Source organism: Pagrus pagrus, assembly GCF_965226575.1.
Source record: "Pagrus pagrus genome assembly, chromosome: 5".
NCBI classification, from domain to species: Eukaryota; Metazoa; Chordata; class Actinopteri; order Spariformes; family Sparidae; genus Pagrus; species Pagrus pagrus.
The window spans coordinates 29,807,024-29,824,739 of record NC_140189.1 but is presented as its reverse complement, the minus strand read 5'-3'; the positions used below and the strand labels follow the sequence as shown (position 1 = coordinate 29,824,739).

General features: G+C 41.5%; 1 protein-coding gene across 6 annotated transcripts in view; it reads left to right on the top strand.

Annotated features, from left to right (window-relative positions):
• The window catches only part of diaph2 (diaphanous-related formin 2), a 397,495-nt gene that overhangs the window by 348,397 nt on the left and 31,382 nt on the right, over positions 1–17,716 (top strand). For 4 of the 6 annotated variants that reach the window (XM_084353751.1, XM_084353750.1, XM_084353752.1 and 1 more), the window contains 2 exons: positions 515–607; positions 1,968–2,033. In XM_084353751.1, coding sequence (XP_084209877.1) covers positions 515–607; positions 1,968–2,033 — 159 coding nt within the window. The remainder of the gene's footprint in view (positions 1–514; positions 608–1,967; positions 2,034–17,716) is intronic. The other 2 variants (XM_084353754.1, XM_084353755.1) reach the window with 1 other exon arrangement.

Genomic DNA, 17,716 nt, shown 5'->3' with positions numbered 1-17,716 from the left:
GAGTGACAGGCCTCTGTCTCTACACTGATGTAAAAGACTTGTTTATATCTCAATCAGAATCACGACCCTTTTCGCTGTGATGTAAGGTGATTGTTCATGCACCTGTAGATGGAGGGCATGCATTGTTTCCTCACCCAAATGCCGAGAGTCAGACCTTGAAGCGAAATGTACAAGTGTGTGTGTCGTTTGTGTGTACTTATCAAACTCATGCACGTGTAACGATCTGATGATCAATTGATCAGTCGAATTATTTTGATAAAGAATTAATCATTCCTCCAGTTTTCAAGCAAAAATGTTTAACCTTACCTGACTTTGGGTTCTGGGAAGTTGTGATGGCCACAATTTTTTTGACATTTTATTCCTGAACAATTAATCGATTCATCGTGAAAATCGTCAGATTAATCGAGAATGGAAATGATCGTTAGTTGCAGCCTGACATGTGTTATTGTGTTCCTCATCCTGCCATGTTATGTATTGTCCTGTAAACATGCCTGTATGATGTGTTTTCTTACAGAGGGTGATGAGACCGGTGTGATGGATAGCCTCATGGAAGCTCTACAGTCCGGAGCAGCCTTCCGTGATCGGCGAAAACGGACACCGCGCAATGGTAATGCAGCAACATAGACTTTATGTTCCCCTTTATCATTTTTGTTGTTTCTGTCTTTCCTTTCTGTATCTTGCCACTTTCTCTTGTCAATCACACAGAAGTAGCTTTGCTCTCTTGTTTGTGTTTCATTAGTGTGTACTCCTGTTGTTGTGACCTTTTGACTCGACACATTTCAAGGATTCATGACTGATACACACATAAAACATGAAAAACATACAGAAACATATGCATATACAGACCAGGTGTCTTAGAAAACAAGCAGACGTGTGGCTTAGCGCAGGTCATTAGCGATTTATTGTCCCTTAGCCATTCATGAAGCACTTATTATAATGTAGCCATGCTGGCTGCGGTTGGACTGAGGCTGATTTAATGTAATCCCGGTGTTAAAACATTCTGTTCTGCCATGATGAATGGCCGGTGCCCAGGGGAGTACCACCTAGTGGGGGTGCCAGGGTCAATTGATATGCAAGTCAGAGTTCTGCAGAAGAGCCACAGGTGCTGCCATCTCCACACTGGCAATCATGGTAGAAAAAAATAGAAGGGGAAAAAAATCACACCAAAGCTTGATTGGATGATTCTGCAAAGCAAGCGGTAAAACGCACAGGCACACGCTATTAAGACTGAGGAGATAAATGAATGTCTTAACCATATTTTTAGATTGTTGTTGAGCAATGAGATCTTGTGGAGTTTTAGTAATTAACTTTGAATATCAGCAAAAAGTTTGTTTACTCTTACTCCTGCCTACACACGAACTTGCTTTAATTCCATTATTAAGTGTTTAGGTTAAATATTAATAAAACTATTTTAGTAGAGGGTAGTTGAGAAATTTTGGTAGTATCACAAGTCATGTCCATGGCAACTCTGCCTGTATCACACCCATTCTTACACTCAGTAGAACAAAAATTAAAGCAATTTTAACCGCTAAATTGCTGTTATTGTGGGCAGTACAGTGCAAGTAAGTACACAAAATTGTATTTTGATGTTCTTAATTAATATATACATGATGATGATAAGATTAGTTGATATACTGTATGTGATGACTGTTTTGATAGTTTGTTTTGACTGAAAGTAAAACAAAAAACATACACGCACAAATACTTTATTCTTGTTGCAACACCTATAAAGCTGCTCATTAACAGACATAACCACCTCCAATCTTCACCTGCACCTTGTTCATTCTATATTTCTGTGTTTTGGGTTTAATGTGAGGTTTTTCCATACTCTGGGAGTGGTTCATTCCTGCCAAATATCTGAGACCTCTGATGCCTTTTTCTCTTTTCCTTTGTCTCCACCCATCCCTTGTTTTCTTTTCTCTTTTTTATTTTCTTCCTTTATTGTTTTACCACCAACATTGTTACAGGTGATCAAAGTCCTTCCAGTCCAGGCTCTCGGTGGCCAGGTGCTAACTATGGTAACAGAACTCTAGGTGTGTGCATTTAACTATCTTTTTAACCCAGACCCAGCACCACCCTGCCCTCCTACTGCACTTGCGCTGGCTGCATAACTCACACGACCTTCTTGTCAGAGCACTCAAACTGAGCTGGTCTACAACATGCAGAGCAGAGTCCTGCGCTGAGTAATTGCATTTGACTTCGCAGAGAATGAAATGTCAAAGGTATAATATGTAAGATTTACTGTACAGAAAGTAAAAAAAACTAAAAATCTACCATGAAAGACAGATGATGAATTTTAATCAAAACAAAGACAAATCTTCTCAATAACATAGCTCCTCACTCGGAAAAGCAACTGCAGTTTATAGATAAATCAACGCTAATTTTGCAAAATGTGTAATTGGACTTGTTGAAACGATCCGTAGAAAATCATGATTTTTACAATAATGTCGTGAATGAAATTAAAATACAGAGAAGATTGCTGTTTCATGAGAACTTAGATTTTGCAATGTTCTATGAACTGACTAATTACTGATGTGCACTAACAAGGCTTAAACAAACAACCAGGTTCTGATTTTCACAAGTAGATCTTGTAATTCATAGTGCTGTCTTCTTTATTGAAGTATATTTAAAGCACAATACAAATTGAAAGCAAGATGCCTTTTTTAAATCATGGGGGTTTAGCATAAAGTAGCCTTAAAATAGTTTCTCTGAAAAAACGCGTTATAAAGCAACTGTGCTTTCTATAAATGGTCATAAGGACGTAAAGTCAGAGACAATATGATGTGCTGCATTTCTTAGAATAACAGCAAGTGAAACTAATTCACAAAGAACTATGTGAAGACGAGTAGATGTCAACACCAGTGAAGGTCACACCAAAGTGTTTCAATTGTATGTGTCTGGAGTCTGTATTAACAAAAGCCTGCTTACAGAAAAAATACATTAATGGATGAGAACTTACAGCATATTTCATCACTTAGAATTGATTCTTTCGGCCATGTTAAGACATGCTGCCGTAGAGAAAAAAAAACTATGGATTTGAGAGACTGTAATGGACATTAATGCGTGTACTGCTGACTGACAGGATGTAAATCTTACATTGAATACCTTTAATATCCAATACAGTAAGATACACCAGTATTTAAGTAGCCCTCGTGTTGGACAGTAATAATAATACAATCCCAATAGCGATCACGCTACATTAAGGTTTTTGATTCACTCAGTGTTATTTCTGTCATGTAGAGCAGCTCCAGTTATCATCCGATCGTCGTGCTCTTCCTTTTAGTTAATGCTGTCACAGCATGATGTCACTTCCTGTTTTGTGGCGATGTTGTGGAGGTGTTCTGCTGGAGGAGTCTGTAGACCTTCATGCTTTGGCTTCTCACAGTGGTTTTGTGTATCACCTTCCTTTTTCCCTATATGCTTCTAAGTGTCAACTTGATGTGCACCAGCACCACAGATGTCTCTTTCCCTTATATGTAATGCGTAAGCGTACTTTGAGGCACCTCTGGCTGAAAATCAACTGCCTGTGACTCTGGACTGATTGGTCCTCTGTGTGTCTCCTACACTATTACATGTTTAATCTGTTTTTGTTGCATGTCCAAGTACCTTACATCATGCTGTTGTGTTCATAGATGAGAGTTTGTCAAGAGTGTGATGCTAAAACATTTTTTCCACCTGTAAGTCTTGTCTACCTCAGAAGTAGCGGTCAGATATTTTTGTCTGTTATGTAACTCTGAGAAATAAGAAAGTGTGCTTGTGAATATTTCTTAGTATATAATCAACAGAAAGCTCTTAAAGTATTTTAAAGTAAGCCAAGAGCAGGCCTTGGCAAGCTGACACCTGGCTATGAAAACTGTCTTTAAAGATGTGGAATGTTACCTTGTTGGTGGGAAGAAGCTGTTGCTGAGAACTTGAGGTGTGAAAGTACTGGTTAAAAATAGTTTGGCTCACCTCTAAGCACAAAAACAGCTCTGCAACCAAAGTCCTCGACAGGAGTTGGACAGCTTTTCCACAGCTGTCCAGAGTGGGCATACAGAGTGACGATCGCTGGGTAGGAGTGACACTCATCTATCTCCAAATTAGCATTGCTTTGTTCCATATTTCAATGAATTTGAGGGATAAGAAATGCTCTGACTCACTGTGCTTTTGTGGCAAACAACAGTCTGAAGTGGCAGAACACCATAGTTGTGCAGGGGGAGGAACAATTAGGTGGATTGATGCCTGAACTGTATGCCTGAGAATGCAAGATTCGAACACTCAAGGATGTGTTGTTCATTTTCCAATGGTGGTCACTGAGGTAGTCAAAAAGCAACACAGTGGTAAGGCACAACTTTTTCAAGTTTGTACCTTCTCTTTTATTCCATCTGTTGTTTTCTGAATGGAGGGGGCGACTGAGAAGTGGAGAATGTTGAACTCATTTCATCCCTTCTGTTTGCCTCCTGTTGGCTTCATCGGGCTGTGACCTTTAGTGTGAACTTGGTGGCTTGCAGCCAAATGTGAAAACATGGGATGAGAGTCAGCAACTCTCACACATTTTGGGCACACAGAGCCTGAAGGTAAAGCTCCCACTTCACCGGTCGAAGGTCCAATCCTCACCTATGGTCGCGAACTCTTGAGAGTGTCTGAAAAACAGATCATTGGTAGGAAGAGCGAGTTGCCCTTGCTTACTGGGTTCCTCCTGAGGGAAACAGCCCTCAGTGGAAACACAGGTCTTTTGTGTTAAGTCAGTTGTGGTGGTCTGGGCATCGTATCAGGATGCTTCCTGATCACCTTCATGTATTCTTGGCATGTCCAAGTGGCAGGAGATCCAGATGAAGAACATGGTGGTGGGTTCTGCCTGGAACATGTGGCAAACTAAAAGGTTGTCTCTGTTTCCTTACTTGCTGCCTGTGCCTGGGGTCCAATGCAACCTGGACCCTGCTAAGAACCACTGAAAATGGTTTGCCAGCCTCGCACTACATGAGGTGTCATGGGATCATTGTAAAACTAAATACTGTTTGTCTCTGGTTATGAAAATGCTTGATATTTAATCAAATATGCTGTAGATCTCTGACCTACTTCTGTATTCTTGTGATATTGCGTTGGTCTTATGATGGCTGTCTCTCCTGCATGGCATTGTGCATCAGACCTTTCTCAGCATACTTTTTTCCTCGTGGGTACCGCTGCTATTCTACCAGAATGTATTATGCACTGACAACTCTGTGTTTGTTGATATGGAACCCGGACTGTGGTTTGATAAACAGCTGCATGGATTCTCCACTCAGAGGTGATGAGAGGGGAAAATCCTTTTGACATGCTGGCTCCAAGGATTTTTTTCCAAATGGAATCTGGAAATGAGTTCAGCTGCTATAGAGCATAGGGGGAATGTGCCTCATCTCATGGAAGAGGGCAAACAGAAATCTTTACGCACAGTCTGAAGGAGAATTTTTAAAAGTACTCCCTGTACGAAGAAACAATTGCATTCCCGGTGACGGACGATTTGGGAAGCATTCCAGTCGCTGAAAGCTGTGTTTGGGTTGTTATTTCTTTGCGCATGGTGGTAACTATCAACATTTCAAGCAGTGTTTAAAGACTGATGGTGTAATTCTGGGTCAGTATAGCAGCGTTAATGTTAACGTACTGTTGCTGTGTACATGTTTGCTTTCTCTCTGACTCGGGGACTGACAGCATTTCAGTCTCCGAATTTACTGCGAGAGAACGTTCTCTGAGCAGTTGTATCAGACAGTGTGCCAAATCTATTCATTCCTGCTTGTCATGTCTGTTGTAATCTCATGCTTTAAAGCTTGATTAACCTCCTGTCATCCTCAAACGAGCAGCGTGTACCAGAGAGAGTCTCTCAGAGTCACACAGGAATCTTCACTTGCGTCAAAGGAGTTCATTTAAACCCAGCATGTAGTTTTTTTTGTCGTCCCTCAGTCTACACTACACTCCAGCAGACTACCTCAAGTGTCAGGCTGAACACAATTCTAGGCGCCGCCAGTCACAATTACACCCAATTCCAGAAGCATTTCCTATTTCCTTGTCTCCACTTTGTGTAAGATGGAAAACCTAACCCGGGAGGCCATACTCATGTGTTATGCAATTACGGCAGCCAGTCCTAATTCAACACAGAGAAAGTGGATGAATTGATGGAGACCAGAAAAGCCACATTTCTGTAGTGAGGTTCAGTCTCACTACAGGAAGATAATATATGAAGTATTTTGTGGCGTTGAATCTCGTTGATTTAAAAATTTACATTCCACTTTTTTTTTGTTATGATCGTCACAAACTGTACTTCAAAATGTACTTTTTACTTGAATAAGGATAAAAGCAAGGTTTGAGTCGGCCCTACTCCTTTTCCATCTCCTATTCCCTCACTGGTGAGGCAGTTACCTGGGTATCTGGCAGGAGATTGGTGGGTAGAGAGCTGGAGCCTCTCATACATCCTGGCTCATTGATTTTCGGTCAGGGATGAAAGCCACAGACTCAGTAGGTCTTTCATACTGGGGGGCATCCCAAAAGACACATCAATCAGATTTCAAAGAGAACCAAGCCAATCTTATTTATTTACTGCCTTTTCAAAGTCATTACAATCCCAAACCAGGGCCTCTCTCCTTTCCTCTCTCTACCCCACTCCCCGACTTCACCTTCACAGGTCAGTCCATCAAAAGTTCCATCCTGTGTTCTCTGTAGTAAGCCTCTTAAGGACTTATTTGACATTGAACAGGGAGGGATCATCTCATGCCCATTAAAAAATACAGATGCAGTGATATAATGCTTGTCAGGGTTAAGGAATTTCAGCCCAACTATCTTATCCCCCGAAGCTTAGCAGTTAATTCAGTTGGTCAGGGCAGAGAGTGGGCCCCCTGTATGTTTAATGAAGATTAAATTACCTATTTTCTCTCATGAAATTTTAAAGGTAGAAAGGAGATGAATCGGCAAGGAGGCGAATGAAAAGACCAAAGGGGAGTGTCTTTAAGGAGGAGATGCTGGCAGTGATTAAGAATGTCCTCTTCTTCTCCTATATCCCCCGACCTAAATTATCCTTTTAATACTTATTACTTCTTTGTTTGTCATTCACATCAGCCTGATGTAGACAACCACAATATGTTCAGCCAGACATCTATTTTGTCATCTTCCCCATGATCTGCAGGGAAAGTCAGCCATTTGTTTCTTAAATTACATCACAGGAAGTGATAGTGATCGTAATTCCCTTAGCAATTAATTTGCTCACACATGTGTTGTACCCATCGCTTTATCTCTCTCTGGTTGTCTCTCAACCTCTATCGGTTGTTCTCCTGCACTGTTTCACACACACACATGCAAGCTTGTGTCACATATCAGATAGGGACTGTTGCTGTAGGGTGTCTCCGAGTTGAGGGCAAAAGCCATTTGCCTCCACAAGCTCCTGGCCTCCACTTCAGTTGATAGATGTTATTCATTGGGGCGGCCCTAGAGGCGATCCTACAGGAAGTGGATCTAACATGATTTGGGGACGAAGAGACCCAGAGGGTGCCGGTGCCTCTTGCTATAGCTCGGATGGCTTAGTAGATGTGAGATATCAATAGAGTAGATGAGAGCAGAGCTCTGTAGAGACGTGCTGCTTGAAATCTATCACCTGCTTCCCATAGATAAGGATATTTATCAACAGCCAAAAGGAAAGGCAGATGGGAAGGAACTGAGGCATGGACAGCCACTCCATTTAAGATTTGACATCATAGGGCATAGACAAAGCCTTTGTCCCTCCCATTGACCCATAGAGCCTTTCTCTGGACCTGATCATTTTTCATCCACAGCAGAAACCCATCATGGAAATATAGATGAAGATTTTATGTACCATTTGAGTACCCTTGGCGCATAACTGATTCGTTGCTTGACTCTGCCAAGAGAGGACGTAAAGTAAGTGAGGTGTGACATGGAGCCATTTTGAGAGGATAAATCAAATCTTAATAAAAGGCAGTCTCTCCGAGTGGACACCAGGGGTCTCTCGCCCCTGCCCCTGCTGTTAAGTACCCCCTAAACCGGTCGCTGTTTAAATTATACTGAAGTTATCTACTTGAGTACAGGGTATCGACAGGGGACTGTCTGCGTGCCCTTTTGATGCAATTATGCCCTTTTACAACTCCCTGTCTGATAAAACTAGCTCCCAATGGTGATGCTTACTTTCTCTTTCCTTTTCTTTTTTTCTTTTTTTTGAAATAAAGTCAATGACCTAGTGCTATAATGGACCCAGAGCTCTCAACACCTATGTCCAATATTGTCTCACTTTATTGGCACAGGGCCTCATTGATGTAAAAAGAACTCAGCCCTCCCGCCTAGTGGACCATTAACGAATAACTGCACAGCAAAAACGTCTACTAACTTATCATATTCAATAATATCCTAGAGCGTTTGCAGTGGGCTGCTTTCTCTTTCTTGCTCACTCTCCAAACAATATTGGCTTTCAAGTATGTGGGCAGTTATGAAAGGTCACCCTAAGTGTAAATTGTCAATACTGGATCAATCTTGGAGGGCAAATAAGCTTTGGAGGCCCCATAATGGAAGGTTTCATCTTATTTTTACCCAGGGCACATCCTCACAATAAGATTGATATCGTTCATTGTTTGATGAATTCCTAATAGACCTATAAACTTGCAGAGCTTAAAGCCAAAGGAATGCCTGTGGAAGCCAAATAAAGGAGAGGCAGTCGGACCATCCCACTATCTGAAAAATTGCCCTCATATAATTCCAATGGAATCTCGCCCAAGCCATCATGCTTAGTGTTGAAGGATGGGCAACTTGTGTCGGTTGAATTAAACCTTATTTATCGCTCATTAGGCATACAGCGGGGCCAACTGATGATCAGCTAGAGAACAAATAATGTGCTGTGGAATAGGATGCCATCCTGTATGGTTATGTGTTCCACTGACAATAAGAGGCAGTGCTCGAATCAAATGCTTCTTCCTCTGCTGTCACACTCATGCCTTTATTTCTAACCTGCTTAATACGATGTGGCTATTACTAAAGTTTAATATATAATGTCCAGGCTGTTGTTTGCATTTGTGGTGTCAGCCACCATCTACAATCTGTCAGCCACAATGAGGTGAAATTAATATTTTACTTTCCCATTAGGTGGCCTTGATGTTGGTAATAGAGAGGTAAAGGAAAGGAAAGGCAGACTGGGCGATGAGTGATAAAAGCAATACCCAGTAATGCAGATAAAGTGAGAATGTGTCAAAGAAGGTTAAATGTTACATTCAATAGGAAATGTGAATAAAGGTAATGCAAGGATATTACAACATAAGGGTATTAAAGAAATCACAATGAACGTGATGCTCTGAGCTTGAACTGACTGACTGGATCTTGCGACATTGCTTACCTTGCTTGCATTGCTTTCCTGACTTTTATCACACCTAACTTAGAAGTGTTACATGGTGAAATCAACATGTTTTCCGAAGGTGTTAATTAAGACATAATTTCCTTTTCTGAAGTGCAAGAAAGTTCCATCTATGTAGTTATTTGAGTATGCTGATGTTGAGATTATGTGAAGATCGACAAAGAACAAAAGCATTTTTCGGTAAGAATGAATAATGCAAAATTAGTTAACAGTGCAACTGCAATGTATGTTACAGCAAGTGGAAGTAACACCGGTATCAACACCTACCATTATACATGTTATTTAAAACACTGAGAAAGATCCGCAAGTACTTTTTTTAAAATTTTATTTTTACTCAGTATGGCACGTTTTTCCTCACTCGAATCGAGGGTCTAATGACAGAGGATGTCGTTCACTGCACAGATTGAAAAGCCCACTGAGGCAATGTGATTGTGCTTTTGGGCTAAATAAATAAAATTTGCTTTGTATTTGTTAGTCTTGACTTGAAGTCTGCGTTTCTTAAATTAGAACACAAAATGTACAAATAAATGCGTATGTGAAAGCAGGAAATTGCAGAGCAAAACAGACGTGATTGGTTGCAAGACAAAGCCAGGTTACTCCCTTTAATCACTTAGCTTTAATGACTTTTATACCACAATCTGGGTGAATACTAAATTCTGATTGGCTGGAGGGTGTCCATAATAAGTAATGGACTGCTCAATAAAAGGTGCGTAAACCCTATGTTTCATTTAATAAAGCTGACTTTATGTGCGTTTACTTCGCACTACAGCCTGTCCACTGTCCCTCTGAATGCACTGTATCGAGCAATCCTTCTATATCCAATTTGTTATTCAACAAACAACTTCAGGCTGCAGTTGTTTGTTCGTACACTTTTTTTAATGTATTGATTTAGGGACAGTGACATAGCTGGTTAGCTAGCAAGTTTTGTTGTTTAACATGCTGAGAAGTTATATTCACTGTTTGTCGACCGTAAGCAATGTTATTGACATGAGCTCTTGCTAGCATAACGTTAGCTTTCTGGCTAGCAGCTGAGAGCCAAAGGGTTAAATGAGCTGAGCGTCTTCAAGCCTGAATGATGTGGAAATCAAAAGTAACAAAATCAAGCTAAAAGGTTAATTATTTCTGACACTATGTTAGAAGACTGCACACCCTTCAATTAACACTAAGAAAAACATTTTTTCACAAATTTGATAGCAGCAGTTAACCTCACACACCCTTAGGTGGATGTGCACACTTTGACAGCCCAGGTGTTTTGTTTTCCTAGTGTGAATATCCGCTGTTAACCATCTTTTTGACTGTCTGAACAACAATAAGCAAAAGCTAAATAGAAGGCATGTATTGCTTTCAGGCACTGACTTACACGCTCATCTTTCGGGTTCGGAAGAAATCGGTAGTTTTCTTCCTGATGGTCACTGTTGCAATCTGTGAAAATGTGCGGTGAGTCCAGATTTTCAAGACAATCCCAATACATGTTCACAGATAAATGCAATGTCATTTGACTCATAACAGAGAAAATTATGTTTAGTACGTTTGTCAGATTATTTGTAAGAGAGGGAGACGGATGACAAGTTGACATAATCAAGGATTGAAAAAAAATGGAAGTTGTGCGCACATACATTGTGGTGAAAAAGAGGCGCATGCGGGACTGGGTGAAGGTAGAAGACAGAGGCATGGGATTCAGTGAAATGGAACATGTGGGCGTATTATGCAGTGATTGACAGATGTATTAATAGTGATAGCGATAAAGAGTTAAAGAGGGCAGACAGACTGAGGGTTAAACGAAGGTAAAAAGCAGAATACCTCTCCACACACACACATACTGGGCGTGCAATCAGCAAGAATGCTCCCTACACTCAGGCACTCCCCCTCCAGTCAAGCATGATTGTGCTTGACATGGTTCCATCGCTAATGCTGACTGATGCCCATTTGCTAGGCTCTTCACATTTATTTATTTATCTGTTTATTTGCGTCAAGTTTATTTATTGATGGGCCTCAAGGATACGATGGCAAATCTCCATTTGCCCACATAGGGGAGTAAGATGCGAAAGGCTATAAGGGTGTGCAACATTTACACGTGAACGAACAAAAGACGGAGGGAGGACAGAGTTCACCTTTTTTTTTTAGATTCCAGCAGTTGAAATAGCTATTCCTCTCTGGTAATGGAAAAGTGATATGGCCCATTTAGTTACTTAGCACTAATCCCAATGGTTTAGCCGCTTCTCTATTTTTTCTTCCCTTTTATCTCTTTGTCTTTTCTTCATTCGTTCTTTTGACTTCTATTTGGTTAGAGCCTGATGGAAGGATTTGAGTGGGGTCAAATTACTCCCTTGCCTGTATGAGTTTTCCCAGCTTCAGCTACACTCTCTGCCACATTAAGTGCATGCAGCGCGTTGCCGTTGTAGTTGACCACCAAATACCCACGAGGGTTTTAAATGCATGCTCTATTTAATGCCGTGTGTTCACATAACCTCCTGTTCTGGCGTAAATCGATGTTTTAACTTTTTAGGATGTGGTCTTCTGTTTTGTTATGGCTTTACAGTTGTTCTTCTCTTGTTGTAGCTGTTAGTAAGACGTCCCCTTGCTTGTGATTGTTACATAGGATGATGCAATTAGAGCGTAATGAGTGTAAGTGTAATTGTTGTTTATTTTCACAATGACATATTTGCTGTTGTAAGCTACAGAGGGAACAGCGATGCTTAATTACCCACAAGTGTACAATTTGAGATCATTAGCTTTAGAAGCCAATATCTCTGGCCAGAGGTCTGCCAGAGGACCGCTGGTCCACTCTTGTGATGTGGTGGTATAAGGAATGCCAAGTTGAAAACTGCTGAAGGGTAATTTTTTTTTTTTAACGTCCAAAATCTTAAGTTTCCTGTCCACACTGTCTTCATCATTACATTTTTGGAAATCGGTTGACTCAGTCTAAGATTTTGATTAACTTTTCAGTGGTAAGTCTTAGGTTTGCTCCGGCAAAATATACATGGAGATTTATCAGCTTATCTAAAAGTTATAATGGCAAAAAAAAAGTGGGTTAAAGGGAACTAAAAAGAGCTGGATTTTCTTTAAAGCGTGGATCAGTTGTCTGATTTCAGACATTTGTCACTCTTGGGAAGACTTAGTAGGTGAGGATAAGAGGGACGGGGAATCTGACAATCATTGTATCCCTCTGTTTGGGCTGAAGAGGAAAGAAATCAGTCGCAACCCTACACATTCTTGCCCGAAATAGTGTATGGAGCTCGCAAAGCTCTGTCTTCAGCAGGAGCTGATTGGCATCTGTGCTCTTATGGAGACAGGGCTCCCACCCAACTGCATCTGTGTGTTTATTTGAATTCATCCAAAACAGTTAAACTCTTCTCTGCTGAGAAGGAGGGGAGGGGAGAAATAAACAAGAAGGGAACACAACAGCTTGGTATTATTCATGAATTCCATAAACGACAATGTTACTCCCCTTAGAGATGACTAATATGTCAAGTTTAAAAATAGACGGTGTGCCACGGTTCAGACCCTGTGCCTCCAGTGGATGAGTATTACGCAGATAGATGGTAAAGTGTTGAGATTTGTGATTTGATGATGCATATTTATGTCTGACTCAACTGTATGCTTATTTGTGGGTATATGTGTAAACGATGTGAAATGTATATGTGTTTCTATGCGTGCAGTTGTACTGTATGTAAACCAACATGGGTTTCCATGTAACCTTAAGTTAAATGCGGCAGGATGAGGGTCTGGGAAGTAGCCGAACAGTATGGGGGTCATGCATTAGTGGAAAGCCAGTGGAGGTTGCTGAGTTTGTAACATCCTCACCCTGCAGGCATTGCCAGCTAAGTAAAGGATGAGGCTGCACACTGCATTACCTCAACTATTATTTTTTTTCCCCTTCTACTCTAGATGAGTTTCTTCCAGTAGCTCAGGTCACTGTTGCCCCGGGGCGGATTATGGCAGATGGGAGCTGTGATGTTTCTTAAGATTTCCGACAAGTGAGGATGAGAGTGTGTGTCTGGGTGTGTGTCCATACGTTTGATCTTTTTTTGTGTGGGTGTGTGTTTGTGTGAGTGTGTGTGTGTGTGTATGTTGTTTTTTGTGCGATTTTGTTTGCCGCCTATTTGTGGGAATGTTAACTGAAGCTTAGCGTTCCTTGGCAGGCCAGCGGTTGACCTGATTTCTGTGTCACAGCGTGACTCACTCAGGTTAGCTTTTTAAGGAGACAGTGAGGTCAGCGTGAATACTAAAGCCACAGACATGTCGCCTAAATCTTATTCCATCCAGACACGGACTCCAGCTGCGGCATGGCTGAATATGCACGCACAGTCACATGTACAGCATACATGCATATTAATTTTCTGTGTCGGCTATGTATAGCATTCCAGCACTGTAAATATTCAGCCACAATACAATGATTAGTGAGAGAGCATGTAAAATCATTTATGATCTGCATTATTAAAGTCTCCTACATGGTAGGGCTCTTTCTTCGCTCCTCCTGATATCACCATTAATATGTTTACGGCGGTGGCAACAGTCTGCCTGAGAAATTGATTTTTCTTTTGCCAATTGTAAAACTTTTATGACAGTCAATATGGCTGAAGAAGCAGCCCCTCCATTATTTTACTGGATCTGCTGCTAGCTGAATAGATGGTTCCTGCTTATAAACCTTGAATAATTGAACAGGGAAATCAGTCAATGAGAGCGGGAGAGGCACAAGGTCTTGATGGCTTGATGGCCAAGATGACAGCTTGTGAAAGAAAAAGACAGCAGACTGATTAGCCGATGTGTCATGTTGCTTCATCGCTGTCTGTATACTATGCTCTCTCATCTCTTTTTCGCCCTCTTCCTCTCACCCATCCCCTTCTTAGTCTATTACTCTCCTCACTTCCTCCTTTTCTTCCCTCCGCTCTGCCTCTTTCCTCTTGTGTTACTCGAATTTCTTCCTTATCAACCTCACTTTGCCCTATTCCTCACTTTCCCCCCTCTTCAACCTAATGCCCTGTTTTCTTTTAATGCTTTATTTTTACTCACATCCTGTCTCCATCCATCCCAATGACCCTGTGTCACTCCAGGCAGAATTATTACTCTTGGATGGAACATCCGCTCAGTGGCGCCGTACTCTGCTCTCTCCGCATTATCCATTTATGGAGTATCCCCTTTTGTGGTGAGCCATCTTCCTATAGTCCAGTAATGATAGGAGTCTTGGCGACCCTGTGCATTTGCACTGTAATATAAGACATTCTCATTAGCCCAAGGATTGTGCGCTCTCTCATGTCCATTACATTAATTGCTACACATCAGTGCCTGCCATGCCCGTCAGTGTTTGGTTACATCGCTGGCATCCTCTGCCCTGCATCACCTTACTGGCCCAGAATTGCTTTGCCCAGAAAGGTGAGAAAGGTAATTGAAAAACGTTATGCAGAGAATTCGAGAAGATGTTTTTAGTCAAAAAATCTCAAGGAGATAATCTTACCAGTTTGTTTGTGTTTTGTTACATGAGTGGATGCCAATGAAAAAAAAAAAATGTTTTCAGATCAAATAAATTGAAGCCAAGTGCCCTTCCACCCCCGCACCATCCCTCTGTTGTCAGTCATCTCTTCTCATAATAGGGAAGCAGGCCGCTACCATAATTGCTTTGATGGTCCAGCCTGAACAAATCACTTCTGGGCATAAAGAGAAGCCTTGGAGATGGCAGCCAGAGAGAAAAGGTGCGAATGAATTAAAGCACTTTGCGTTCCTCTGGGGCATGTGGCCCAGATTTTTCTTCAGAAAAAAAAAATAAAATAAGGAGAGGAAGGAGTGTGGGGGTGGGGTGTGCCTCTCTCCCTTCAAGAATAAATGGCAGTAGAAGCAATAATACACATCCAGCCTCCATTATGCCAAAATGGAGAGCTTTTTCAGGGACGACACAATGGCACTGACATAGTTAACTGGCAGGTGGAGAAAGGAGGATTTCACTGGAAATAATCTGATTTTGAACGGGGCTCCCATCTATGGGAGAACCTCTGGTCAAGCCTTTTGTGGAGGAACAAAAGTTTGGGCCTTTGGAAGCAAAGCTTTGAATGTTTCAGTAGAGCTTGGTGAATGGGCCACGTGAATGGCCCCCAGTGCCGCAGACTGCAACAGGCCGACGTCAGACACGGGCTTGTGTAGCACCACTCGGTTTCTTTGGACCTGACAATGTCAGAGTCAGACCCCTTTTTTTTTTCTTCCTCTTCTTTATCTGTTTTAACCTTGAACCAAACAGAAAAGCTTTACTTAATAATCTCATTCGTCACTTCTACTGTTGGAATTGTATTCACGGTGATACTGCCAATCACAGTCATCTGCAGATAGCCTTTGAATGAAGCAGCATGATCTTAGGATATCATGTCACAACTATCCAGCTGTACTAATCTCTCTGTATAAAGAAACTGCAGTCTTATACATCCTGACTCATGGTTTGATCTGTAGAAAGGCAGAGGTGACAGAGGGTTGGAGATACAGCTGATACGGCCGGAAAGACAGATATTGAGTGAGCTTAGTGTAACATCACTGCTCATATCTCAAAAAGCTGTGTAACGTTATTCTGAAATTGCATTTCGCTGTCAAACTGAAGTCTGGTGGCAGTTAGACAAAAACTTTTAGTTTGCCGTGAATAACTGACGTGCACACGATTCCGATATGTTCATTATTCTTTTCTCAAGCAGACGGGGTGGCTGAGGGGAATCTGCTGTTTTCAGAAAAAGTTCAATTATGACTACAAGCTGCAGAGGTTGAGTTGTCATGACTATGACACAAAAGCAGTGGGTCCATTTTGACTAATCCTCCTACAATTTCACAAAACCTTCAGGGGTCACAAGCCCCCAAATCAAGGCTCCATGGGTGTCTGGAACATCACTCTTTCCCAATGGCCTTGTCTTTTTTTCCCATGCAGGCGAAGGCACGCCCCCTTGTTAGTTCCACCCTGATCCATTTGCTTCTCTCAGTCACCCCACCAGCCCAGCCTGCATCCTCCAATTCCTCGCTATCAAAACCAAATCTTTGACCCCCTTTCTGGCGGGTGTGGCTTTTGTTTGTGGTTGACAGCCGATTCAATCCATCAGAGCTCCAGGTGCAGTTCTGTTGCAAAGGAATCATTTGTCCACATAAACGCAGACGGTTGATCGCATCAGACACTTATAACTTTGGATATGTGAAAAAGGACGAACATTAAACCTGTCAAATATTTGCATGTCATCTGCTAAAAGGGACATTTAAAAACAAAAATAATGAAAGTGGTGTATTTTTCCCCCCAAAAGGAAACATTTTGACAGAAGTCAACTTCAATGCCTTCTTCTCTCCTTTCATGGATTTCTTTTATGTCTGTCTTGATGATCACCCTCCACATCACCCTATAAGGATGAGCGGTGGTTATAATTACTTTTCATATAATCATTTTGCTGCTTTATTGTCGACAAGAGCGCAGTTTTCCTTGTCAACTTGAGTTAAGCACATTCATCTTATGCACTCATTTGAAGAGTGTTCTTTAACAGAAATGAGGTTGAATACATCCGCACGCAACAAAGACCAACCATTATCAGTGCCGACTAGCTAATTAAGGAGTCTCTCTGACTTGTTACTTGCCAAGGAGTGTGCAGTGGGTCCATAGCCATGTATCCGACCATGTGTTTCAGGGAAATGTCTAAGGCATTACATCTGCCCTCCCTCCATCCATAATTAACCTCCCCCCATTCATAATTCAGATGTGTTCTTCACACGTCTTCTGGTGATATGACATTATTTTGCGGTGGCTAAACAGACACCGCGGCGCCCCTGGTGCATGGGCATGTGTGTGTCTGCGTGACACACTTTTGACTGTCAAGGCTCCACCCCAGCCACAAGTGCAAGTTGGAAGCTGCTGCAACTTCGTTTCTGTTATTTTACAATTCAAGAGTGAGAATACCGGTTTATCCTTTAAGTAGAATATTTACATTTTTTAGTTTTCAGATGTCGCATTGAAAGGATGCACACCATGCTATCAATTATTTTCCTCAGTGATAACATTCACATTTCTAGCTACTTAATTCAATTATATATTTAAACGGTTAGGCATGTGTTCTAAAGAAAATTAATGTGTGTATTAATATGTATAGCAAGACCTCATAACGTGGTTTTCATAGCGTATTATGGGTAATATGTTTGCCTTTTCAAGGGCAGAAGTGTAGGACGGAGAGCCACGGAGTGAAAAAAAAAGGAAAAGGTTGTGATAGAGAAAAGGAAGAAAAGAAATGCATGATGGCATCAGGAAGGACGCAGAAATGTCACGAGAGAGAGAGAAGAGCGGAGACTTAGAAAGAGAGGAATGGGGAGAAGGGGAGTGGGCATCCCACTGCCAAAGCAGCACTCAATATTGTGTCC